Source organism: Phoca vitulina, unplaced genomic scaffold, assembly GCF_004348235.1.
Source record: "Phoca vitulina isolate PV1807 unplaced genomic scaffold, GSC_HSeal_1.0 scaffold19, whole genome shotgun sequence".
Classification (NCBI taxonomy): domain Eukaryota; kingdom Metazoa; phylum Chordata; class Mammalia; order Carnivora; family Phocidae; genus Phoca; species Phoca vitulina.
In genome coordinates, this window is record NW_022589722.1 from 30,704,295 (window position 1) to 30,731,152 (window position 26,858).

The following is a 26,858-nucleotide window of genomic DNA, read 5'->3' on the forward strand; positions in this document are numbered from 1 at the left end:
AATAATGAGCCCAGACCAAACACCCATGGCCGATGGTGCCAAGAAATTCTGCCGAGCCCAGCAGGATTTACCCCATTGGGTGCTGGAAAGCCATCAGTAAGAAAACGTGGTGTTTCTTAAAACCCAATCTTGCCACATCCTGCCACAGTGTGGCCTTCCACGCAGACTGCGGAGGCCGTCAGGGCTAATGCTCTGGCCACGCGAGTCCCCTGTGCTGGGGGCACCTCCGTGCCCAGCTGCTCCTCCCTTGGGCACACTGGGGCCCTCTCCTTCCCGCCAGGCGTGGGGCTCATCCGGGCAGCAGTTTGGGGTGAGGCTGAGAGAGCCAGGCTGGGGACTGGAGGGCCATTGTCCAGCTGTGAGGGCGTGCGCGGCCGGCTGCTTGACCCACATGAGCCCTTCTGCTGTCCTCCTTGTGGGCGAGGACGCGGTCTTGCGCAGATCGAGGGCAGGAACTGTTGGCCACTGTATGATGAGGACTGACGCCTCGCTAACAAGGAGCTTAGAGAAATTACAGCAGAGAACACAGCTGTAGCTCCCAGAAGTTGGTCTAGAAACGTGGGCTCTTGTCGCTGAGGGGGCTTGTGGCGATGCGGACTCCATTTCCATTCTGTCCCCCGAGTCTTGCTTCCGCTGCACCTCCCCCTTGGTGCACGCTCCCTGCTGGCCAGGCGATCTCTCCTCGGCGGGGAGCCTTCCCGGATTGTCCCAGCGTCTGGTGTCAGCCCTGCTGGGAACCTCCGGGCCGCCCCCATTTCTGACCCTCTGAGAGTCAGGTTGGCAGTGTCTGAACCCCCTCGCCGTTGGGCTGGACGGCAGCTGGCTCGTGCCTCGTTCCTGCCGTGGCTGCCCTCCCAACCTGTCTGGGCAGGGTCCCCGTCTGAGTTTCTGGCGCGTGGCTGGAGCAGGGAATCAGCCTGGGTGAGCGTGGATCCCAGGGGCTGAGCTGCAGCCCCATAAGAACTGGATTAGGAAGGTAATAGTTCAGACATCAGGCCTTTCTAGAAAGGAGCGGGTGTGCGTTGCAGCCCAGGACCCGGTGGGTTTTCCGTTCACGTTTGTGGAGTGACTCACGGATGTGTGCATGCCCGTTCAGACCGGCCTGACTTGTAGTGGGGGCCCGAGGAACTGGGAGGGGGGCTGCATGTCAGAGGGCACCTCCCGTGGGCTAGGGGGGAGTCGCTCCCTGACCAGGCACCCTGCTCTCTCCCTGCACAGTGGCCGCGGACACCCTCATGGAGGCTTGCTGTGCGGACGGACACAGCATGGCCACACAGCACAGGGACTGCTCGCTGCCTTATGCCTCGGAATCCAAGGAATGCAGGTACGTGTGCCAACGGCCACTGCTCTCCCAGAATGGTGTTCCTTTAGCAGAACGCCGGGCAGGAAGGAACAGCGTGAGCCAGGACCCCGGCAGAGCCTGGCGCACAGGCCCACGTCTACGCAGGCTGCGGGAGGTGTGGTGGCTCACCCCGGCCTCCTTCCTTTGCGCTCCCACGTCCCCGTACGGGACTGAGCTCACCATTCCTGGGCCGCCCTGGGATGCCCGGGGCATCTCTCCCCTTCCCCGGGCTGCAGAGCAGGGAGACCCGGGTTTGCTGCTCTCTCTGCCGCCGCTGGGCACTGTGGCCACGTCAGGCTCCTCCTAACAAAAAGGGGTCTGTTGTGGGGTCGGATGTGATCACGTGAGTGGCCAGGCGAAGTGTGGGCTGCCTTCAGACCCCGAGAATGCAGACGGGCCAGTCCGGAGCAGAGCTCCCCCAGATGGCTGTTCCCCCTTATGCAGTAGCCGACACCTGGATCCGCTGTTCTTCTTCCCTTAAATCAACCCCAGGTCCTTCAAACTTTTGGGAGGATACACGCTTAGAGAAAATGACAAAGATCTGTAATGTTGATCGTCACCGTAAGAGTAATAGTAAAAATAGTAGCAAGTCTGTGGGAAGCACGTCCTCTGTGCTGTGCTTTGTGGCACGTGACCCCATTTAACTGTTATTAATCCCGGTTCACAGATGAGGAACCTGAGTTTTCCCCCGTACACGCAGCTGGTAGGGGACGGCGTTCGGATGTGAACCCAGATCTGCTTGCCTAAGAGAGCCAATGTCGCGGGGGCGACTTTCCCTCCCTTAGTCTGCTCTGCCTCCCGTCCGGGTCTGAGCTGAGCCACACTCGGGCTGTGGGCAGCTGGGCGGAGAGCGGCCGCGGAAAGAATGTGCAGGGAAGGCTCGCTCGCCTCGTTCTGGATTTCTGCATTTATGCTGGCAGCAAGCATCATGTGCAGTCTGCCAGCGCGGCCGGGCGATGTAAATCTCGATTTAGGAAATTCTTGAAAAGTCAAGAGCATTATAGACCGAACAAAGGAAGAGAAAACAGGATGCTTGGCTGTTGGAATTGACTGGGAGGCCCCGCAGTCAGGATTTGCGGGGCATCTGAGGAGTGAGAGCCGAGAGTTTGGCTCCCGAGTGTGGCTCAGGGCTAGAAATGTCAGAGGGGCCGGAGCCAAGCTGGGTGGTCAGCACCGAATGTTCTGTTTGCAGACTGTGTCCATGACAAGTAGCCTGGCCGGGGGAAGCTGGATGGACCGGGGCTGGATTTCTGGCTGTGTGACCTGAGCCAGCTCAGAGCCTCAGTTTCCCCAAGTGGAAAAGGAGGATTATGATGACATCCCTTCAGGGTTGGGAAAATGACAGAGGGGAGGGAAAAAGCCAGCACCACAAAGCCAGACAGTGTGAATGTCAGAGTCTGCCTGGGCTGCCATCACAAACACCACAGTCCGGGGCTTGAAGAACAGAGGTTTATGGTCTCCTGGCTCTGGAGGCCAGAAGTCCAGCATCACGGTGTGGGCTGGGCTGGCTCCTCCCGAGGCCCCTGTCCTGGGCGTGCAGACGGCTGTCCTCAACCCGTGTCCTCACGTGGTCGTCCCTCTGTGCGTCTTATCCTGACCTCCTCTTCTTATAAAGATCCCAGTTGTAATGGATTAACGCCCACCCCAATGACCATTTCACTTTAGTTACCCCTTTAAAGACCCTCTCTCCAAATATAGTCACATTTGAGGTACAAGGGCTGAGGATGTCAACATAGAATTTTGGGGCGGGGGAGACACAGTTCAACCCATAACAGGGAGCCACTATGATCAATACTTCTTGAAATCAAAGACTTTCAAAGTGAGGCATCAGCCAGCCAAACCTCTCAACGTGCAGATGGAGGGACTCGGGTCAGAGAGACCTAGAGGTCGCTGGGCCCTACTTGTGAATTTGGATTTCAGTCATTACTAAATTTGTTAGTGACTTCTACCCACCAAAGTCTCTAATAAGTTCCGGAGTTATCTGTAATCCCCAGTTGGGCCCCAGATTACGTAGAAAATATACCTTCTTAGCTATGCAAGAGGCTTTTGTTTATGACCTGCATTTTGGTCAAGGGTAAGTCTCGAACAGACCTCAAGAGATATCCTGAAATGTCAGGAATATCATCTGAACGGCTGAGCAGGAATTTCTTCTCTCTTTGGGAAATGTGGCTGCAAGTCCGGGCTCCCCCTGACCCCCCCCATGTATTGCTGGTGGAGCTCACTTCATCGCAGGGACCTGCGGAAATTCTGGTTGGGGGGTGCGCATTTCCACATTACAGTGTCCTCAAAACATGTCATTGAACTCCCGGGACACCACCTACGGGCCACTGATTGGCAGTGACCAGACTTCTGTTTCACGGAGGCCCCAGGAGGCTAGTTGGCTCGTCCTGGGGAACTCACGGGCCGGGCTGCGTGTGTGTCCGGGGCCTCTTGGTGAATAGTCAGCCATCGAGCTCACTGGTTCTAACTGTGTCACAGTCTGCCACCCCCTCCAGACCTCCCCTGCCTATTTTCCCCTTTGCTCAGTTAACATTGGGGTTTGAACCCCACCTAGTCTGCAGAGATCAGAGGCTGAGCCTGGACTGTTGGCTCAAAGAGAGGTGTCACTCAAGGTGGGATGGAATAACACAGCAGGTGAGCCTCCTGGGCAGACTTGGGTGCGGCCAGCTCCCCTGGGCGGGGAGGGGGCGATCCCAGAGGACCGCGGGAGGAGCTGAGCCCTCTCTGCACACATGGGCAGCCAAGTGCATTCAGCTTCCGCCAGAGCCTCTAAACAAGACACATTTGGGGGCAGTCAGGGGACAGCAGCTCTGATGCTTCCCCCAGACGCATATCACCCCACACCCCAGCCCGAACCAAGGACCAACGTTCCTTATTATCTAAATTTACTAAAACCTTGGACTGAATCAAGCCCACGGACCGCTCAGAGGAGTTTGAATACGCACTGGACCCAGACCTAAGACTGACGTTTTTCATCACACCTGTCTCACCCAGACGCCTTCATCTCTTAATCTCACAAACATCCCCGAGGGCCTGCGAGGTGCCAGGCACCGTTCTCGATGAGACGGGGATAAATCAGTGAACAGAACAGACAAAATATCTTCTGTAAAGGATACAGATGATCAAACAATAAGTTAACTATATGGTTTGTGAGAAGGTGCTCTGTGTCATGGGAAAGGAAAGGTCCATCCGTGCCCAGAGCGGGTGCGGGATCTCCTTCCTTCCTTGTTGAGGCTGAATCACGTGCCACAGTACGGATGGACCGCATTCTGCTTAGCCGTTCCTCAGTGGACACGGGGTTGCTTCCGTCTTTGGCCGCTGTGAATGATGCTGCCGTGAACCTGTGTGTGCAATTATCTTCTTGAGTCCCTGCCTTCAGTTCTTTTGGGTGTATACCCACGAGTGGGATCGCTGGATCATATGGTAGTTGCATATTTAATTTTCGAGGAGCTAACCTACGGCTGCTGCAGCATTTGCGAGTCCACCAGCGGTGCCTAAACCTTCCCATCGACCTCCTCACCAACACTGTCTTCCGCGCAGCCAACATCGTCGAGTGCATGGACAGACGGATGCCTGTCTGGCTGCTGTTCTTGACAATCTAGTGGAATCCCTATTATTTGTAAATTCACCGAAAGTGTGAGTGAAACGTGTAGTATCACAAGCATAGATAAATCCTTCCAGATGGTTCAGGAAGCACATGGGAAGCCAGGTGCAGAGAGCTCCAGCCCCGCGGGGTGGAGGTGGGGGGCAGGACGGGCTGGGGGGTGCTGCTCCGCAGGCAGAGGAGGCCCGGCAGGCCCCATTCTCTCTGGACCGGCGCAGGTCGGGCGGCTCCTCCGGCCCTTGCCGGGGTTGGCTGAAGCCACGGGGGAAGTTATTTTGGGGGAAGCCACACCTGTGACTCACACACAGCCCCTGCTCGCTCACCCGCCTCAGGCCAGCCCTCCCTGCTCTGAGCTGAGGCACCACTTCCGGCTGCCGCTGGCCCTTCTGCCGACACAGGACACGCACGGGTGTCCTCTGGTTTCCGAGGACCTTCTTCCCGGAGCCCCCGGCAGGGCCAGGAGATGGGACGCCCCAGCCTGGCGTCACCGTTGCCACCGTCCCATGCCCTGTGGCCGTGGGCAAGCTCCTCCACCTCTCTGGAGTGATTTCCTGAGTCTGGAAGAGAGAGATGAGCGGTGAAGGATGAGGGTGCCTGGTCTAGAGTCAGCAGTCAGCCGGCCTGGTTTTTCAACTCGGCGGGAACATTCTGTAGGACGACGCTCAGAGCTCAGAGAGCTGAATCGGGCTGGGGCGGCACAACGGGGTCTCCTGACCCCACCCCCAGGCACTGCTCTGCTTTCAGGCTCTCCAGTTGTACGCTTCTGGAGCCCCTTCCTTCTGCCAGCTATTGTGTGCGTGCGAGTGTGCGTGTGGCTGTGCGGGTGGGGCGAGTGTGCGTGCGAATGAGCGTGTGCAAGCGAGTGTGGGTGGGGTACGTGTGCGTGTGCGTGAGTGTGAGTTAGCGTGTGCACGTGTGTGCAAGCGAGTGGGTGGAGTGTGTGCATGCGAGTGAGCAAGTGTGGGTAAGTCTGTGCAAGCGAGTGTGCGCGTGAGTGTGCGCACGTGTGAGTGTGTGCGTGTGTGTGTGTGAGTGAGAGTGGGAGTAGGTTGAGAAGGGGAGGCACCCAACGAGGCCAGAGCCCCCCTCCCTGAGGGGCTACCGCTCCCAGGCCCCGTGGACCCCCAGGCGGGACCCCCGCCCTCCCAGGGCCCTGCCCTCAGGCCGGCTGCCCCTGCGCCCACAGGATGGTCCGGGAGCAGTGCTGCCACAGCCAGCTGGAGGAGCTACACTGCGCCACGGGCATCAACCTGGCCAACGAGCAGGACAGCTGCGCCACGCCACACGGTGACAACACCAGCCTCGAGGCTACGTTCGTGAAGGTGAGGACCCGTCCTCCCACCCGCAGCCGCCCCTGTCCCCCGCGGGAGGCCTGGGTGCTCTCCTGCCTGCAGCACCTGCCCAGGCCTGTCCTTCTGAGCAGCAGGGGGGACCTCGGGTCCCCCCCCCCCCCCCCTGCAGTTTAGTCAGTAAACCCTGGACGACCTGGAGGAGACAGGGACGAAGGGACCCAGGCTGGCCCTGCGGACGTCCAGTCCCCGGGCTTCCAGCCGGAGTGCAGAGATCAGAGCAGAGGTTACCTGAGCTCCGGGGCCGTCAGAACCCTCTTCACAGTTCAAGGCAGACCCTCCCACCCGCGTCTGCCAGGAGCAGGAGGCCCTGAAGCTTTCCTGCCCACCAGGGCGAGGTGGAGCCTGGGCCTCAGACGGGGCCCCCACCGGGGCTTCTGAGAACACACGACCTCCCAAACTGCCCTAGAAGAGAAGAGGGAGGTTCAGAGAGGCCCCCACTCCAAAGTGGCCTGGCCAGGGGCACTTTCAGGACCAGCAGGGGAGGGGTCTGGAGAGGCAGCCCGAGGTCCATCGGGCCTGGGGGGAGGTGAGCGCTGAGCGAGTGACATCATCCATCGTGGGTCTGCGCTGGGTCCCTCCGGGGCCTCTGTCCCTGTGGAAGGTTTGCATTTTCCCGTGGGGGTGGGGGAGTTCCTGACCACTTTCTGGGCCTGAAAACTGCAAATTAACTAGGTTGTCCCTCCCTCACCACCCACTGCGAGAGAAAAACAAGCCCGACCAGAAGGAGCTCTGGACAGTTAACCTGGGCAGCTGGGTTCCCGTTGGAACTGCATTTCCAGGAAGAAAGATTTCCCATTCCCCGTTAGGAGGGCCAGGAAGCGATTTCAAGGAGCATGAATTGGAATGGAGTCTGAATTCTGGGAGGGAGGTCCTCCACCCACCCTCAGCCTTTGTGGGCCTACATGGGAGGAGGCTTCTGGCATGAGGGAGCTGGGTGGGGCCAGAGTAGGGAGGTCTGGTCGAGGGGGCCCCCAGAGCCAGGAGCCTGGGCGTCCAGCGACCGCCTCCCCAGGCAGGGCTGGGGCCCTGCAGACGCCGTCTGCCCAGCAGACAGCTCTGCCCTTGTCCCCAGACTAGAGAGAAAGGGAGGTGTGGAAAAGGCATGGAACATTCTAACGGGAGTAGGAATAGGCCACTTTGGCAGATGGGTGATTTGTGTTTCCGGGAAGGCTTACTCATGCCCTGGAAGGTGGAGGCGGTAACCGGTGCCCCGCTCTTTCTGGCGTGGAGGTTGTAGAACCAGCGGGATGGAAGACCCATCAACCCCCACAGAAACTCAAGCAAAGCCACACCTCCTGGCTCCTGCTGGGGGCCTTTTGGAAAGTTCTGTGCCTTTCTTAGGATAGTAAGGACTGAAATGGGGCTCTTCACATAGGCTGAATGCCGTCCCCGGGATTCAGGTGTCACTTTCAGGAACACTGGGGTCCAGGTGACAGGCAGTGATTCTGTCCCTCGCTTGATGACTTGTCTGGAGGTTCTCGTGCTTTTCAAATGCACGATGCGCTTCCTGCTGCCCAAATCACCTGCATTCGGGAGGGAAGAGACAAGTGCGTATTCATTTTTCCGGGCATGGTAGAGAAATCTTAGACCACACACCAGGAGGGGACCCTCGGGGAGCTCTTGTGTGACCCTCAGAGGGTCCCTGTTATAGCTAATTCCTCCTGGAGGTATGTGAGTGGGGCGGGGCGGGGATGTTGGGGGGGACAGTCTGGTGTGGTGGGGTACGTGTTGGGTGCAAGCCCCTTTAAGGTTCCTTTCAAAACCCGGAGGAACCTGGGAGATTTGGGGGGCGGAACGCCTCAGGCTTGGCTTGCTGAGCTGCTTACTGCCAGAGTTCAGAAGAGAGAGCTAAGTCCCACAGTGCCATTGCTGTGCAGGCTGAGTGGATACGGGGCCCAGGGCGGCGCGGGGGCTCTGCCGTGTTGGGCGGCTTCTCCATCCCGAGGGTCCACCTTGTTTGCAGAGGTGCTGCCACTGCTGCCTGCTGGGGAGGGCGGCCCAGGCCCAGGGCCAGAGCTGCGAGTACACCCTCATGGTCGGCTACCAGTGTGGCTTGGTGTTCCGGGCCTGTTGCGTCAAGGGCCAGGAGACGGCCGACTTCGCCCCCGGGGACATTGGGGACATCCAAGAAGCAGGTAATCCCCCCCTCCCTTTTTTCCCTTTTGGCCAGTGCATTAGTCAGTGTTATCCAAAGAAACAAACCCAATAGGATGTGTGTGTATATGAGAAAGAGATTTATTTTAAGGAATTGACTCACTCAATTGTGGGGGCTGGCAAGTCTGAAGTCTGCAGGTTTGGCCAGCAGGCCAGAGACCCAAGAGAGAGCCGATGTTGCAGCTCAAGTCCAAAGGCCATCTACTAGCAGAATTCCTTCTTGCTTGGAGGAGGTCGATGTTTCTCTGAAGGCCTTCACCTGATTAGACGAGGCCCACCCACATTATGGAGGGCAATCGGCTTTACTCAAAGTCTGTTGATTTAAATGTTAATCTCATCTAAAATAAAGTCATGGGCGCCTGGGTGGCTTAGTTGGTGGGGCATCTGCCTTTAGCTCATGTCATGATCCTGAAGTCCCAGGATCAAGTCCCGCATCAGGACCCCTGCTCAGCATGGGGTCTGCTTCTCCCTCTGCCCCTCACCGCTCTCGTGCTCTCTCTCTCTCATTCTCTCTCTCTCAAACAAATAAATAAAATCTTAAAAAAAATAAAATAAAATGCAGTCACAGCAAATACAGATTGGTGTTTGACCATATCTCTGGGTAGTGTGACCCAAGCAAGTTAACACGTAAAATTAACAGTCACGGGGGGGGGGGCACACCTGTTTGCTGTTGTTTTAACTCAGCACAGACTGATTCTAGGTGTCAGAGCAGTTTCGTGTTCATTACCTCATCTGAGAGAGCCACTGCCCTAGAGTGGGACCAAAGACTTGGGATCCCGGATCTGACAAATCTGGGTTCATGTTTCTGTCCTAACATGTATTTTAAGTAAACTGATGTATCCAGACCTCAGTCCCCTCATCTGTGAAATGGGGATAATTATAATCCTGCTTCATAAGGTTTCTGGGAAGATTATTTGGGAGAATGAGTATAGAGTGTTTGGGGTGACTCCATAAATGTTCGTCATCAAGATTCTTCCCAGTCCCTCCAACAGCCCTGGGCTGGTCAGCATGGTGGCCGACCCTGCTCTCATTTCACGGATGGAGGGCCTGATGCTCAAGGTCAGATGACCAACACACAGGGGAGGGAGAATGCTGGCCTTCCGCCCCTTGGCCAGTGCCCTTTCTCTCTCCATCTGGTGCCAATGACATGTCAACAAGAGGCGGGCAGGGTTACCACTCATTACTAGCTGGCTGTGCTCTTTTAACTAATAGATCTTTATTCCATGGCAGGGTCGGGGGAGTATCTCTGCTCTATCAGGTCAATAAAATGCGTCCTGGTCCCCGGCAAAAAAAAAAAGGGGGGGTGAGTGACCCCAAGGATAGCTTCAAGGGAGCTTGGGAGGGTTAAGGGCAGGAAGGCCTTAGGAAGGAGGAGCTCACAGACCCGTGCTCCTTAAGTCAGGCTGCCCATCATCCTGGCTTTATGACCCCAGTGGCTTTGTGGTCCTGGGTCAAACAGACCAGTCTCTCTGTTTTTAATTTCTCATGGATGCCGTGGGGCTGATTTCAGATATCTCAGTCATAAAGAAGGTCTGGAACCACATTCTGGCTCCCTCCTTGACTTTTGAAACCCCAGAGATAACATTTTCACTTTAAACAAACCCAAACTATTCGTCCTGGTGGAGAATTTCTCCTGTGTCTCTGGGGAGGATTTTTGTTGATTTATGTCTTGTTTCCATAACAATCTCTGAGCTTTGCTGCCGCTCCAGATGTCTTATTTCTCTTCTGTCTTTTATCTGTTTCAATTCTTGCCCCTGACCTTTCCCCCAAAGTCTATGTGAGGACCCCCTGCCCTTCCTCCTCGCAGATACAGGCGTGTCTTCCTTCCTTCCAAGGGTGTTTGTCCCAGGCCTACTGTGTGCTGCCGCGGGGCCGCACAGAGGGTCCACAGACCACTACTGGCCTCTAACAAACTAAGTACATGAATTGAGAGTAAGCTTTTAGAAACTTTTATAAGCCTTTGATAGCATGACTTATGTCTGTTTCATCTAAATGGGGGCCTATTTGTCTGTTCTCATAACTTAATTTTTCTGGTAATTACTTTATATTACATGTTATCAAGGTATTGGCCTACGATGGGGGAAAGAACCCTGTCCCTTTACCGCAGAGAGTTTGGGAGGAACTGTGCTGGGACATAGATTGGCTATCCCCATTCTACAGATTGGGAGGTGGAGGCTGGAGAAGCCCAGGTTTGGGATTCGCTTTCTGGCGGAAATGGTGGTGTCTCTGTGCCAGGCTCGCTGGCTCCCACAGAACACCATGCAAACCTCGATGGCCTCCTTACCCGGGCAAGAGGTAGCCCCTCACGGGTTCTCCTGGCCGACACCCCGACCTGTGCCCTGGCCTCGACTGAATGCCCCAAGTGAGCCAAGAGTCCCCAGGTTGAATGACCGTAGCAAAGGCGCTCCCAGCCCCCTAAACTAGAAGACATGATTCACACTCTAAAGATCTTTTTGCTTAGTTTCTGGCCAAGTGAAAGGTTTACTTAGGGACCCTGACCATATTTTAACAGCCCCGAAAAGAGACTACCTTGTGCCTAGTGTATATGAGTTACGTTGTATTGAATTGTTAGAGTAATTATTAATATGTTTCTTCTTGATGATGCTTATTTTTCTGGTGTATTGTTACACACTCACTGTGGGCGTTTTAGAAGATACAGAAAGCAGAAGGAAGAGGAAATCGATACAGAGAAATATTGTTTCCATTAGGTCACATTTCCTTTCCTTGTTTTCTCTCCGTCTCTTTTGGCTTCTCGCACACGGGCGCGAGTGTGCGGTGGATGCGCTTGGATTTATTTCCCGCCCATCGCAGTCATGCCAGGCTGCGACTCATGCCTGAATTGTGATCGCTGCTATCCTCTCTTGTGGAAGGGGCCTCGACTTCCCAGAGCGTGGTTTCCGGGTATTTTTAGGGATCCTTCCCTCCCTTGGCTGTCTTATGCAACCTGGAGGGACGAATCCATTTCTTCTCTTCACCCAGAACTACCAGTGGAAAACTACCCCATTAGGTTAAATTAGGGGACCCCACTGGTCCCACTGTCTCCCTTTGCCCTGTTGAAGTCTCTGTTGAGAGTAGGGGCCTTGTCTCTGCCGAGTGCTCGGCCCACAGAGCAGATGCTCAGATACCTCGTCTGAATGAACCCAGTGAGTGACTATTGATGACCCGCACTAAATTGAGTTTTGCAGGCAGACTGTATATAGTTATTTATTTCCTGGGGCTGCCCTAACAAAGCACCACGGACTGGAGTTGGGGGGGAGCTTAAACAACAGGAATGTTCTGTCTCCCAGTCTGGAGGCCAGACGCCCCTGATCAAGGTGTTGGCTGTCTGTCTGAGTCCCTCTGAGGCTGTGGGGCAGAATTGGCTCCAGGCCGCTCTCCTGGCTTCTGGTGGCCTTGGGTACATGGATGGCTGTCCCCTCCCTGTGTCTTCACATCAATTGCCTCTGTGTCCTCTTTCCTCTTTCTTTAACGATGCAGACATACTGTCTGGGGGCATGCCTTCACTCGCCTTAACTCGATCATCTGCAAAGACTCTTCTCCGAAGGAAGGTTACATTTGCCGGTACTAGGGGTTAGGGCTCCAACATCTTCTGAGGGGGGTGACACCGTTCAGCCAACAACAAGTTTTCACCGGGTGCATTGTTTAAGGTTTGGGGGCCACGGCCCGGTTTAGAGCAGGACCGTGACTACATTTGCTGAAATAGGCAAGTAATGTGGAGTGCCTCACGTCCCTTGGCAATCCCTGAGTTCCCCAAATGGGCATGACTGCCTGGTATTTATAAGGAGATAAAGTGGGGTGCCCGGGTGCCTCAGTCTGTTAAACGTCTGCCTTCGGCTCAGGTCATGATCCCGGGGTCCTGGGATCGAGCCCCGCATCGGGCTCCCTGCTCAGCGGGAAGCCTGCTTCTCCCTCTCCCTCTGCCTCTGCCTGACGCTCCCCCTGCTAGTGCTCTCTCTCTCTCTCTCTCTGTCAAATAAACAAATAAAATCTTGAAAAAAAAAAAAGAATATTTTTTAAAAAAGGAGAAAAAGTATTCAGGGTTTCTGCTGAGACATGATGGGATGCTGCATTTGTAGACATGTCCTTTTTGCCTCTCTTTCCCCTCAGCCAAGATTTCAGAGATCGAGGAGGAGCAGGAGGACCCGTACCTGAATGACCGCTGCAGAGGTGAGGCCCTACTACCTCCCAATCCCACTGGGAGTTCGACCTCAGGTTTTGCTCAGGTTCATGTGGGAAGAGCCCTCTGGCTGTGAGTTGGCTCAAGTCTGTCTGCCCTCCCCGCACTCCTGGGCTCCCACCTTCTCTTTCCCTTCGAGCTGGGGCCTGGTGGGCTGATAGGGAGGGGGCCATGTGGGAAGCAGGCATCAGAAGTGCCCCCCCCAGCCACAGCACCCACCTAAACACAGGCTCTGCGAAGGGTGAACACCCGGGGAGGGGGGAGCGTTACTTGACTTTGGGTCCTGGAGCCCCAGAAGGTGCCGTGGACTGTATCCATTTGTCTGGCAAGGGAGACGTTTGCAAATTAAAAGTGAGTGGGGCCTGGCAGGTTTGTTTTTCATGTGATAAAACGTTATTTCTCCTTCATGGAACATTCCCACATGTCTAGACTGGCGAGTCTGCTCCAAAGCTCCATTCGGAGGCTTGCCCTGTGGCTGGAGCATTGATGGGGGGCCAGTGTAATCACAGAATGATGTGGTCAGTGCACAGTGCCAGTCTGCCCAGGGGCGGGGGTGGGGATGATGGCGGGGGTGGGGGAGGGCAGAGAGCCCAGAAAACTCCCTGGGGGGGGTGTGGGAGGGCCTTCCTGGGGAGGATGTAGCTGGTTTGCGAGGGGTGAGTGTGGGTTAGCCAGGAAAGTACCACTGGACAGAGATTTGGGCAGGAGGAGTGGAGACATGTGGACCCAGACTCGGCGTGGGTGAGTCTGGTGGCCATGGCATGGGGGAGGGGTGTGGTGGGGGATAGAGGAAGAGGCTGGGGAAGCAGGCAGAGGCCCACAGGCCCTGGGCAGCAGTCGGAGCTTTGGAAGCATCTTTAGCTGGTAGAGGTTTGTCCCAGTGAGAGGCGCTCTTTGAGCATCACTCAGCGGCCTGCAGGAAGTGTGGTTGGAGTGGGCAGGGGGAAGGGGGGGAGTACCAGGGACAGTCAGGGAGCCAGGTGAGCTGTGGGGGCCCGTGGGGCCTCTGCGGGGCCTGGCCTCCCTCATGGGACGGCCCCGTCCGTGTCTGTGCTGGGCGGCAGCATCCCTGGCTTCTCTGCCCGGCCTCTCCCGGCGCCACTACGACCTGCAGGGGTGGCCCAGCCCGCTGCCATTTTGTCGGACCAGGGCTGGGACCTGAGGCAGCCGCCCCAAGGTTGTCCAGGGCCAGATCCTGGGCTGGGGGGGGTCTCGCGTGGGAAGGGAGTGGTGCTAGGCCGGAGAGGGTGGGCTCCAAACCGGGGAGACTGCCTTTGTGTGTTGTCCACCCTGAGGGCGCTCGCTCCGGCCTAGTCCAAAGAGAACTGGGAACCCAAAGGGCCTCTGGTGTGTGTTGGGCTCCTGGCTCACATGCGCTCTCATCTGCTCTGGTTCCAGGCGGCGGGCCCTGCAAGCAGCAGTGCCGAGACACGGGGGAGGAGGTGGTCTGCTCGTGCTTCGTGGGCTACCAGCTGCTGCCCGACAGCGTCTCCTGTGAAGGTAACCGTTGCCGTGCTCCAGCCGCAGCAGGATGGCACGCAGCCGCCCTGGGGGCCTCGGCCTCGGCTTGGCACCGGGCAGGGCCCACCCTGCAAACCCCCGGGCCCCCCTCGGAGGTGAAGAACAGCATTCCCTGGAGTCTACCGCGCACGGCGCCCAGCCACGGCTCTCCTGCAGGAACGCACAAATACCGCGTTGGGGAAGAGGGTTGGCTTTGGGGTCTGACCGGGCTCTGAATCCAGGATCTGCTGAGTGGCCCCGGGCACGTCCCTCAGCCTCTCTCGGCCCCTCCTGTCCGAGGTGGGGGAGACGGAGCAAGGTGATCGCCTCTCGTAGGGGCCTTGCGGATCACGTGGCTCGGGTTCAGGGCCTGACACCTGCTCCGTGGGTGCTCAGGGAGAACAATAGATCTGAAACTGAGCAGGGGATAGAAACCATTGCTTTTGATTTGGTGGTGGGTGCCCAGGACCCCGACTAGGCACGTGCGTGGGGGACTGGACAGATGGCTGGGAACCAATTGCACCATGCCTTCCGGGACATTCCTTTGGATAAAGCTCGGGGGTCCGTGGTTCCTGCTGGTTACTCCTGCTTTGCCTCCATCTCTCCTAGATATCAATGAATGCGTCATGGGCAACCACAACTGCCGGCTTGGAGAGTCCTGTGTCAATACAGTGGGCTCTTTCCGCTGCCAGAGAGACAGTAGCTGTGGGACTGGCTATGAGCTCACGGAGGACAATGACTGCAAAGGTATAACATGCTTCGAGTCTACACACCTCAGCTCCCCGGGACTAGATAGGATGTGCTGGTAAAGCAGCACCGGGCTCCCGGGGGTCTGGGCTCCCCGTGACTGCCCAAGGGACACTGGCCGGTTATGTCTTTGGTAAAGATTTACCTTTTTGACCGTAACGTTGAGTTAATGACAGTGGTGAGTTTGCATTTCTGGAAAGGCTCAGAGCAGGATCATTTCAAAACGAGACCAGAGGTGAATTTCAGGTGCTCACATGTGCTTTCTCCCCGCAACTCCCCCCCAAAATATTTTCTGTACAACAGCTGCCTTCCATCTGACTCCAGGCTTCCTTGAAGTTCAAAGCATATTCTCTTCCGCTGCATAAAAACATGACATTTTTGGCTGCTGGCCTTTTCCTGCCAAGCCATAGATGTGATTTGGCAGATAAGGCTTTGATGAGGATCTATTAGAACATAGTTTTCTTCTGAGGGTTTCCAGCCCTCCAGAATGACAAAACCACTTGTGTGAAAATTTTGGTTGAGTTACGAGGGTAACTCAAAAGCCAGGCACACCCTCCTGACGTCTGACGGCCTTTGGGCAAGCTCACGCCACTCCACCCTCGCTGGGCGGTTTGGACCCTGAGAACCCAGGGGCCCAGCCAGCTGAGTATACACTTTTGAACACTTGACAGCCATGAACTTCAGGGGAAGGGCAGCCAACGTGTCTGATCATGACAATCACCATTGTTCATGTTTGGAAGATTATGACGATTTCAGAATGAATAACTTTATAGGGACAGTGTTTATTGCCACTAAGATCATTGCTTATTATCTAAACTAAACATGCACTTAGCCTAAAGTGAAGAAAAAAAAAAAAATCCCACATACTGCCAGGAAAATGCCTGGGATATTTATTATATAACAGAAAGTTTGCCTCATAAGAGCCTTGGGGGAAGAAAAAGAGTTTTCAATCTTTAGCAATATGAGCACTATTTGGCTAGCTAAGGCTCCTTTTTATGTGACCTCTCTATTGGAATGTTTTGGGTTGTAGTCTGAGTAATGAGCATTAAAAAAAAAAAAAACTTTCTTGTGATTTTTAAATGTTGTATGATGCTTCTGGCAGGACTCTTGCTAACAATTTCCTTTTTTTATGACGTACCAGATATTGACGAGTGTGAGAGTGGTATTCATAACTGCCTCCCCGATTTTATCTGTCAGAATACTCTGGGATCCTTCCGCTGCAGACCCAAGCTACAGTGCAAGAGCGGTTTTATACAAGATGCTCTAGGCAACTGTATTGGTAAGACACTGTCGCCAGGGCTGGCAGGGTCCCCCGGGCGGGGCCGATGCCCCAGTGCCGGGCCACGTCTCTGTGACGTGAGGGGCCGCCGAGCAGAGGTTGGCAGGCACATCCTATAAAGGGACGGGGAGCAAACACTGAGGCCTCGTGGGCCGTCCGGTCTCTGTTGTGGCTACTTAGCTCTGCCGTTGAAGCTGGAAGTCAGCCACAGACAACGTGGATGAATGGGCGGTGTTGTGTCCCCATAAAACTTTATTTACAAAAGCGGGTACAGGCAGGGGTTGGCCCCAGGGCCAGAGTTTAGCAACCCCCGGGTTTAGACGAAACCCCCGGTTTGGCTTCAATTTTGGACTCAGAGACACCTGGTTTAGAACTCAGTGACTTAAGGTAATTGACTTCCTTCCTCTGACCCTCAATTTCTTCCTCTATAAAATGGGAAGAATCGTAATATCTGCCTTAGAGGCTTGAGGCAAGGATCGAAGAAGAGGATTGTGAAGAGTCTGGTGTACTAAAGATTTGTTTTAAGAGATACTGTGTGTTAGTAGTCAGTTTCGTAGAGAGAGGAGAGGAGCACGGGAGGTGCAAAGGGCCTGGGGCAGGGGAGTGGGGCGCTAGTGTTTACTGGGCAGGGAGTTTCAGTTGGGGATAATTAAAAAGTTGCGTGGTTGGATGGTGGTGATGGTTTCACAACAGCATGAACGTCGTTGATGCCACCTGTCTGTAGACTTACAAATAGGGAAAACGGCATATTTTCTGTCACACGTATCTCACCACAAAACCCCACAAAACTACTCTGTTGCTATCAGAGAAAGAAAATCCCGTGGGAACGTAGTAAACTAGTAAATGCACGAGGCCTGGCGAGAGGCTCAGGTCGGGGAAGCAGCGTGCGGGAGGGGCAGGGAGCCGAGCGGACCAGTTACCTGCTCTGTGCACGGGGGGTGACTCCCCTTTCTCCTGGGCTCACCCTGGCTAACCACCTGGCTCGGTCACTGTGTGCTGTTGGCCTTTGCGTCCAGATCCGCCGGCCTGGCCTTGGCCTCTGCTCAGCAGAAGCTTCTGGGTCCTGCCTTTGAGGATAGGAAGACTTCTCTCCCGATGAGAGCTGCAGATGCCACCCGTTAGAGCCCACCCTCCCTGGGGGCTGCCCCGTTACCCTCTTTGAAAGGTTGACACCTCCGAGAGTGAGGGATGGCGGGTGTCTGTCTTCAGTCCGGCTCACCCACTCTCAGAGAAATCTGTATTGATCTTTGATTTGAAATGGTAGTTTGGACTGAAAGCTCTCCTAGCCTTTTTTTTTTTTTACCACCCTGGGATATTTAAAGACAAATAGAACAGTGACCCTCACTTTGGACAGGGGCCTCCTTGGAGCCCTGCCCCAGCCTCCTTCTTTAAAGCTCCCCTGTCATCCCGTGCGGGGAGTGTGGGGAGGCTTCGGAGCTGGGGGGCGGGGGAGGGGCTCAGCTTGGCTGGGCTTGGCCCCTCACCAGCTTCCACCCAGTGCAGGGGACCATGCTGCTGACGGCCCTCCCAGGGCCAGCAGGGAGGAGGGGCCTGCCCAGACTTGCCGTGCACTTGGAGGGGGCTCTCCCGAGGAGGCTGGCATCTGTTTGGGATGGAAACCCTGACTCATGGCAAAACCAGCCCCGATTTCCACAAAGGAACATTGGCAAGTCTCAGTGTGGCCCCCTCTTCCCCCTCTATGGGGTGCAGACCGTGCACGGACAAGGTGTGAGAGTAGCGGGAGGGGACAGTCCCCTCAGTGTCTTCCCCTAGACACAGGGAGAGCCCGGGGGAGTGGAGCTAAGCCCCAAAGGAGCCCCACCCGCCAGCACCTGGTTATGTGGATGGTTTGCAAACCAACCATGAGGTGCCCCTCATCTCAGCCCTGGGGCGGCCCCCCTTTTCATGTGCCCACACTCCTTGCAACCAGACTCAGGATTCTTTCTTTAAATTTTTTTTTTTAATTTCAGAAGTTTTATACATATATATATCTTTATTTACAAAAATGCAAGCCAATCCCAAAGTGCAGAAAGGAAACGCTTCTCTCTAGCTCAGCAGTGTGTGTGTGCCCTTCTGGGCTCCTGCTGTCTGGAGACTCTTTGTTTCTGATACAAATGGAGCCAGACTGAGCTGCAACGTGCTCCCCCCCACCCCACCCCGACCCCTTCACGATGTATTTTGACATCATTTTACGTCAGTACCTTTATGTCATCTTTTTAAAAATGACCTCGTCATCCCAAATACTTCTCTACAAGGAGAAAGTATATCGGGATCCGATGCTAGTTTCAAGGCCGTCTGGGACAGGGCGCTTCCCCTCCCCTGTGTGTGTCCTGGTCTTCGGCTTGCACACCTCCACCAACGGCACCCTCACCCCCTCCAGAACAGCGTGAGGTGGTGGGAAGCTCTGACTTCACGGGCAGCCAAATGCATCTTCCTGGGACTCCTGGAAGCATTCCTGGTGCCCCACAGGCCTGCCTGTTCCCCTCCGGCCACCGGCAGACAGCCCAGCAGCTGTAGAGCTCTACCCCGGGGTGAGGGGGGAAGGGGGGATGCACAGAATGGCCATGCTCTAAGAAAGCAGAGGCCTTTTTCCTTATTATAAGACATAGAATGTTCTAGAACCTTGAGGTTTGGTTGCTGAGGGCCTTGAGAGATCCCATCTTTTTGTTGGTTTTCTTTTCCCTGTTTCTTCTGATTCCCAATTGGTGTGCGCCGTCTTCCCTTCTGTTTTAGAGAGGACCAGAGCAGGGCTTCCCACACGCTGGCCCACTCTGTCTTGGGACGCTCACAGGTCCGGGGACAGAGTTTGGGAACTGTAGATCTGATTGGCGAGCACAAGGCTTGGAGGGAAGCCATGTTGTTGCTAAACACTGCATTTATTCTTGATGCAGAATTTTTTTCTGTAAAGGGCTAAATACTAAGTACCAGCTTCATGAACTCTAGGGTCTCTGTTGCTGTAGACAACAAGTAAAAGAATGGGCATGGCTGTGTTCCAATAAAGCTTTATTGACAAAAATAGGCAGGGGGCTGGATTTGGTTGGTAGACTGGCAGGCTATAGTTTGCCCACCCCCGATTTGAGGGCGGGGAGGCAGGACTCCCTGGTTCTAGAGCTGAGTGGGCCCAAGGCCCAGCTGCGTGCTTGGGGAGTTTCCTTGTTTATAAAATGCAGAGACTAATCCTGGCCCTGCCTAACTTGGAGGCTAGCTGTGGCAGGTGAGGGCAGTATGGACCTAAACGCTTTTGTCAACTGTTAAGTACTGCACTCGTGCTTAAGGCCGACTCAAGGGGGAGGATGCGGCTGGTCACTGACTGTCCGAGGAGGGTGGGGTGTGGCCGGGAGGGGAGAAGTACAGCCAATCCCTCTTTTTGACTTCAGCTCAGGGGTCTTCTACCATCACTCCCTTCTCTTTGTCCCCTAGATGCTTTGTAAGTATCTGAAAAAGGGAATTCTTAAAAACCTCGGTCCCTTTAGAAGTCTCCCCTAGTAAGAAGTTCAGCCTGTGCGGTTTGTTGTTGTTGTTTGAGAGAGAGAACGCGAGTGGGGTGCAGGGCAGAGGGAGAGGGAGAGAGAGAATCTTAAGCAGACTCCACGCTCAGCACAGAGCCCGACACGAGGCTCGATCTCACGACCCTGAGATTATGACCTAAGCAGAAATCAAGAGTCTGACACTTAACCAACCGAGCCACCCCCGCGCCCCAGCCTCTGTGATTTTGCACCGAATTGGAGCTAGAAGAGTGAAAGGTTATCCTTGTGCATTTACCGGTTCGCACTCACTAGGCGTGTGAAATTCAGAAGAGACATGGCTGTGTGACCATGGGCAGACCTGAGAGCCAGGCAGGCAGCCTCAGATGCCGTGCAGGGAAAGACGGGCGGGTTGAAGGTTCAGGGGCAGGGAGATGGCCCAGGCAGGTGGTGTTTGAGGTGGCATGTGCTGGCAAGATCTGGGAGCCACTTGGGAGGCTGCTGTGTGGTCCAGGGTGCGGGGGCACCATGGTACCTCTGTGTGGGGTTTTGTAGTGAGGGGGGGAAGTAGGGGTCTTCTGGAGGCCGGGTTGTTGGGTTTCTGCAGGCCCTCCGTGTTTCACCACATTGTCTCTGTCTTCCCTGCTGCAGATATCAATGAGTGTTTAAGTATCAGTGCCCCGTGCCCTGTCGGGCAGACGTGCATCAACACGGAGGGCTCCTACACATGCCAGAAGAACGTGCCCAACTGTGGCCGTGGCTACCATCTCAACGAGGAGGGAACCCGCTGTGTTGGTTGGTATTAAAAAAGAAAACCAACTTTTCTGTCTGCTCCCAGCGCACCCCTCCCTTCTCTGAAAGGGGAGAGGATATCCCCAAAGTGAAGCTGTTTCCACCTGTCCATCCATCTCATTGCTCATCTCCAAGCATAGACCTTTGCCATCGATTGCTTGGACTGTTGCAGTAGGATGCCAGCCTACCACCGCACCCAGCTTTGTCCCTTTCAGTCTGTCTGGGGTGTCCTGAGCTGAAAGCTCCCTTGTGCCTCCCTGCTCACAATCCCCACTGGTGGGACAAAGAGTTCAGGCAGTGACCCTGCTTACAATTCAGTCCTCCTGAGGTTGACCCAACTTCGAAAACCTTATAACTCAGATGAAATAGGTCTTGCTGCTCCCTAAACAAGCCCTACCCTTTCCTCTCTGTGTGGTTTTCTGCTTTTACATCATTCCCTCTGCCCACCTGCTGCTACATTCCTTTGGATCCAGATCCCTGCTAGCAGGAAGGAGTCTTTCTCCCTGTGACTCCCAGAGCACTTCCCTAGCATCTCCCCCGGGTCACTGGGCACTTCCTGCCTTCCCTAGGGCCCTTGCTAGCCAGCCGGAGCAGGAGGCCCCTGAGGGCAGGGGCTGCACCTGGGTCCGCTGTCTCCCCAGCATGGGGCGCAGCACGAGCAGGCACTCTGTGACATCGTGTTGAAGAATAAATAATGTTGCTTTGTCAACATACATGTTAGTTTGCTGCTTTCTTGTCTTCCTCTCTGATATCTTAGGGGAAAAAAAAAACCCACACTAAACGTTTTTTCAATGCGTCATTCTCTTTTACAAGATGTGGACGAGTGTGCGGCACCCTCTGAGCCCTGTGGGCCGGGGCACCTGTGTGTGAACTCCCCCGGAAGTTTCCGTTGCGAGTGCAAGGCTGGATACTATTTCGACGGCATCAGCAGGACGTGTGTGGGTACGTGGGTGTCCCCACAGGCCTCGGTGGTCCCCTGAGAAAGTCCCGGTACAGCAGCCCCAGAGAGCAGACCCTGAGTCGGGTGACCCCCATCCGGTTCCACCTGCCGCTGCGCTCCCGGGTGTGAGCCAGGCCCCCTGCCTGTACACCAGGTGCTCTGCTTGACCCAAGGCCGGCAAGGGTTTGGGAGACTGCGGCCCGCTCCACAAATGTCCAGAGGCATGAGTGATTTCCCAGAGTCCGTGCTCACCCGCAGGGCTTCGGGGCGGTGCGCACGGATCACGGCAGAAGAACCCGCGGTGGCATGGCCACCTCTCCGCCAGGAACGGGGACAGACCCCCGCTGACTGCCACCTGCCACGCCCAAACCAGGCTGCTCAGGGGAGGCTGACAACTGCCCCGTTCAGCCCCAGAGCCCCGTGTCAGACCCCAGCGGACCCTCCTTCAGGACTCCAGGGTGGAGAACTGGCGGGTGGGCACGTCCCCAGGAGGGCGGCTGTCAGGGAAGGAGCCTGAGACTTGCCCGGCGGACAGGCAGAGGCCGGCTGTGGTCCCGGCTCCCCCGCTGACTCGCTGTGGCTTTGGGACGAGTCGCTTTGCCTCTCTCATCCGAGAGATGGGGCTGCAGGCGGTGGGGGACGGAGGTGGCGCGCAGAGGTGGCGTGGGGCGTTGCCTGCTGGGGGACGGGGGACGGACGCTGCCCTGAGCCGGCCCCGTCCGCCCTGTTGCAGACATCAACGAGTGTCGGCGCTACCCCGGCCGTCTGTGCGGCCACAAGTGCGAGAACACGCCGGGCTCCTACTTCTGCAGCTGCACCGTGGGCTTCCGGCTCTCTGCCGACGGCCGGTCGTGCGAAGGTGAGGCGCTGCGGGCAGGGCGGGGCGCTCCGGGGCCCCTGCTCCTGGGGAGAGCCACCGCTCCACCTGCAGGCCCCGGGGACGGACTCGAGTTTGGTTCCCCAGCACGTACTAGGTGACGCGCTGGTCGGGGAACCGTCTGTAAAAGGTGGCTTGTCAGAGATGACTGCCCACCCAGTCCCTCCCAGGCCCTGGAGCACCTGGTGGCATCTGTCCAGGGCCACGCACGTGGGGGTTAACGAGCTGAAGAAGCTGTGTGGGACACGGCTAAGAGTGTGGGATTTGGAGGCATCCGACCCACCCTGTGTTCACGTGACCGTGGGGAGTGGCTGATGTCACCTGCCTCCGTGTCCTAACAGGAGAAATGGGGTTGATAGGTCAGATTTTCAAGTAAATTGGAAAGACAGGTTTTACTCAGATTTTGCAGTAGCGGAGAGAGACAGATGTCAGTGTAAATCCATCTCAGCTCTGCAGAAACAAAAGGCGAGAGGCTTTTGAGATGCTGGGACATGCTAAGGAGAAGCACCACAGGATGTTAGGTGGGGGTCAGCCTGGACCTGCTAACTGGCTCCTCCCCTCCCGCAGAGACTGGGAGAGGGGCGCCTCCCCTTTTGATGACCACATCTCAAAGGTGTGGTTCCTGCATCCTGGAGAAAGACTCTTGGGTGGCAGAGGATACATCTCAAAGGGACAAGAGAGAGGGTTTACATTTACAAGTTTTCTAAGGTAAATACTTCTAAGAAGAAGGAGGCCAGGGCATGTCATCAGGTGTTGGCTGGAATACTGAGTATCTTCTTTGGGCAGCGCTGAGCTTTCTCAGGCAGGCCTTTTAAGGGTCTGAGGCCGTCATCCTAAGTACCCCGTCTTGGGCCAGTAGAAGCCACGCTAAAGTGTGGTCAGGTCTCTCCGTCCACCAGGTGGGGGTTGGATGGAGTTGTTCGTGCTGCGTCTTTCGGTTAGCACACAGCACCAGCCTCTTCTGGTGACGGACCGAGATGGCGTGAAGGGCATTCAGCACAGGGCTCGGCACACAGTAGGTGCTCAACAGGTATCGCATCTTCTGTGGGGATTAGGTTCTGAGGTCAGCAAAGGAAAGAGCTTTGACAGCCCTCAGTGATGCCCTCCCATTGCCCAGCACAGCCCCTGGACCCTCAGCAGAACGATCACAGGAGTCAGCTATGCCCAGATGCACCCAGTATGCACAGTTCTCAAACTGGAGGCTGGACAGTGTGACAAAATCCTGGGCCCTAGGGTCCCCCCAAGAGTTAGGATCTGCCCCCAAGAACCAGACCCAATGCATGTATACTGGCAAGGAAAGCATTCACACATTGGGGGGCGGGGGGGTTGTCCCTTGAGCTTGGGTTCAAATCCTAGCTCTGCCATTTTATGGTCTTGAAGAAGTAACTCAGCATTTCTGGGCCCCAGTGTCCTCACCTGCAAAAGTGGGGGGTAGCAGGACCCACCTTATCGGGAGTCATGAGGGTGAAGCACGTGAAGAGCTCATCCCAGTGTCCTGCGTGCGACAAAGTGCCATCTGTGGAGATGGCCGGTGTTCTTGCTCTTATCATTCATGGCTTATGCTGTTCCTCATCACTGCTAAGTGACCAGAAAGGAGATATTCACGTCTACATTAGCAGCAACACTGGGGACAGAAAACCAGGGCCTGGCCAGCTTCACCGTGTCATTCCACTAGGCTTTTCTGAAGGCCCCCTGACAAGGTGTGTGGCGGGAACACGGTTCCTGCCTTCAAGGAGTGTCTCCAGGATGTGACGAGAGCAGAGGTGAGCAGGTGGGCAGGTGGGCAGGTGGCGGCCAGGCTGGGCACCGGGCTACTGCAGGACGAGACACGGGGTGAGAGGCAAATGGACATTCTCAGCCGCTCGCCCCTCCTGCCCTGCTAGGAGTTAGCAGTAAATAAATGTGAGAAGAGGCTTCTAGGCCAGAGGTTGGCAAAGTTGTTTTTTATCCCTGAAAGCCACATAGTAAATACAATCTGTGTTGTAGCTACTCCCCTCTGCCGCTGTGTTGCAAAAGCAGCCACAGATCGGGGTAAATGAGTGAGCGAGCATAGCTATGTGCCAATAAAACTTTCTTTACAAAACCAAGAGGTGGGCCGGATGTGTGCTGATCCCTGCTCTCAGTGAAGGGAACCGAGAAGCAGGAGCCCAGGGTTGCCGAGTGGGCTGGTGAGCGCCAAGCATTGGCGTGTTGGGAATATTGGCCTCTCGGCTGTTCACCCCGGCCTCCCTGTCTGCAGAGGGCATCGTCTTGGAGGTGCAACGGGGAGGGCCGTGATCAGGTCTCCATTTGAGGACTAGAACAGACCTGGCGGTAGTCTGATGGGGACCCACTGGGAGGAGCCGAGGCCGGAGACTTTACTGTCGTCCTGAGGAGAGGTTCCCGGCCCCTCGGCCGTGGGGGATGGAATGGGAGCCGCTGTCCCTCGGGACGAGCCCAGGCGGGTCCCCAGCCCCCACCGCCGCGGGAGCTCTGGCCCTTCCTCTGTGTTACCTTGAGGGAGGTGCTGTGTCTACAGCCCGGCCAGGGAGCCCAGGCGGGTGGCTGGCTGGCTCCGAGCGCTGACCTCCGGGGACCCTGTCCCTTTCAGACGTGAACGAGTGCAGCAGCAGTCCTTGCAGCCAGGAATGCGCCAACGTGTACGGCTCCTACCAGTGTTACTGCCGGCGAGGCTACCAGCTCAGCGACGTGGACGGGGTCACCTGCGAAGGTGGGGGCGCCCCGCTCGGCTGAGGGGAGAGCACCTCCTCCCCGCTTCTGCTTAACGCCCTTTCAGGCTGGCGGGGGGTGTGGGGTTTTCTTCCCCCTCCAACTGAGATTTATTTGGATACAAAGAAGCCATTGCGAGTGAGGTTTAGAAAGCAGCAAACACGTGACCGTGAGCATCACGTGCGCCGGGACCTTGAACCGCGCACGTGGCCGGGCTTGGTGGTGGCGACCCAGGGGCGAGGCGGGGGCCCGGGGGCCGCCCACAGGCCTGACCCGAAGCTCTGCCTCTCCTTGGCCGGGCCGTGCGTCCCCTGCCGCCTGAGGGCTGAGCCCAGACCCGCCAGGCTGTCAGAGGATTAAACCGGACGACGACTCGGAAGCGCTTGGTCCGGTGCCTGGCGCCCCGCGGGTGCTCCGAGGACAGCTGCTGTTAGGATTCCTGCTCCTTTCCCGGCAGGCGTGTTTTTTATCAGCACATTGGTACTCATTAGCATCAGGATGCACCTGGGGCCTGCAGGTCGCCTGTATAATGTGCTAGTCCCCTCCCTGAGCCCCCAGTCTGCCTCCTCCCCCACATATGCACGCTCCACGCCACGAACTCGCTGTGTGACCTTAGGCGAGGCCCTTCCCCTCTCTGGGCCTCAGTTTCCCCTTCTGGCATAATAGTTTCTGAGGCCGCCCCAGCACCGGAGGCTTCCTGTGTCCAGATTGCCCCATCCTGGCCCACTGTTGGGAATGCAGCCCGGCCGGGGTCCACACGGGATGCTGAGGGGGGGGCTTTGCCGTCACAGACATTGACGAGTGCGCCCTGCCCACTGGCGGCCACATCTGCTCCTATCGCTGCATCAACATCCCTGGAAGCTTCCAGTGCAGCTGCCCGTCGTCTGGATACAGGCTGGCCCCCAACGGCCGCAACTGCCAAGGTGAGCATTGTGGAACCCTCGGGGGTCGCTCAGGCTGTGCGCGGGGCTCTGCGGTGCTGGGGAGCTGAGGCCAGGCAGCCCCCAGCTGTGGGGATGCGCTCCCCTGACCCAGGGGCCACACCGTAGATGGGGTGCATCTGGGAGGGCGAGGGGAGGCCTCTGCGCACGCACCCTGGTCTCCCACACGCGGCACACCTGTCTTCAGGGGGTTCTGACCCTCCTGCCGGGCCCCCAACAGCCCCAAGGGGACCAGAACAGGGGATGACAGCCTTTAGGAAGGTGCCAGCCAGGGAGGAAATGGGAGCTCAGTGCCCAGAAGACCCCATTCCACAGCACAGGGCCACTCGCTCCATCTTGCATTCGCCCACTCGACGAACCCTTGATGCGAGCCTGCCAAGAGTTAAGGGCAGAACAGTGAGCGGATGGTGGAGGCCTCTGTCCCCGGGCGCTGATGATGACTGCCCGGTCGAGGGGACGGGTGTGTTGTGGTGCGTGACAGCCTACATAGTTATGAGCATAGTCCCTGAAGTTATGAGCACTATGGCTGCGAGGGTCCTGCTGGGGCCGGGGGTGGGCTCCAGCATGGGCTAAATGAGGGGGCCAGCAACACCCATCTGTATTCAGCTCCCACGTCTAAGAACACTCGAGGGGTCATCGTGAGCTCTGGAACTGAGCCATTTGGCAACTGAGAGGGGGTGCTGAGTAGATATTTGTGAATGAAGGACCCTGGAATGGATCCAGGGACGGCCCCAGAAGCTGAATCCCAGAGGTCGGGTCTCTCGGCCCCTTGCTCATGAGTGCCCCCCACAGGACTGTCGACCCAGAGGCTCCAGAGGCCCCGGGTTCTGCACTTGTCAGTTCTGGTCGGGAAGAAGGTGGCTTTGATTAAAGGCAGGCAGGAGCTATATGGCCTTTCCTGGGAGGCACCCACTCAGCTCGCCGGCAGCTCTGGATGGAAGTCACTTTGTTTTCTCCTTTCTGGCGGAAGAGATGACTAC

The 26,858-nt window shown here is 56.5% G+C and overlaps 1 protein-coding gene across 2 annotated transcripts in view; it reads left to right on the forward strand.

Annotated features, from left to right (window-relative positions):
- Positions 1–26,858, forward strand: part of FBLN1 (fibulin 1) — an 82,412-nt gene that overhangs the window by 15,799 nt on the left and 39,755 nt on the right. For both annotated transcript variants that reach the window (XM_032416637.1, XM_032416638.1), the window contains exons 2-13: positions 1,219–1,324; positions 6,133–6,268; positions 8,262–8,433; positions 12,560–12,619; positions 14,028–14,129; positions 14,739–14,876; positions 16,018–16,155; positions 20,271–20,414; positions 21,225–21,353; positions 22,085–22,210; positions 24,819–24,938; positions 25,729–25,860. In XM_032416637.1, coding sequence (XP_032272528.1) covers positions 1,219–1,324; positions 6,133–6,268; positions 8,262–8,433; positions 12,560–12,619; positions 14,028–14,129; positions 14,739–14,876; positions 16,018–16,155; positions 20,271–20,414; positions 21,225–21,353; positions 22,085–22,210; positions 24,819–24,938; positions 25,729–25,860 — 1,503 coding nt within the window. The remainder of the gene's footprint in view (positions 1–1,218; positions 1,325–6,132; positions 6,269–8,261; positions 8,434–12,559; positions 12,620–14,027; positions 14,130–14,738; positions 14,877–16,017; positions 16,156–20,270; positions 20,415–21,224; positions 21,354–22,084; positions 22,211–24,818; positions 24,939–25,728; positions 25,861–26,858) is intronic.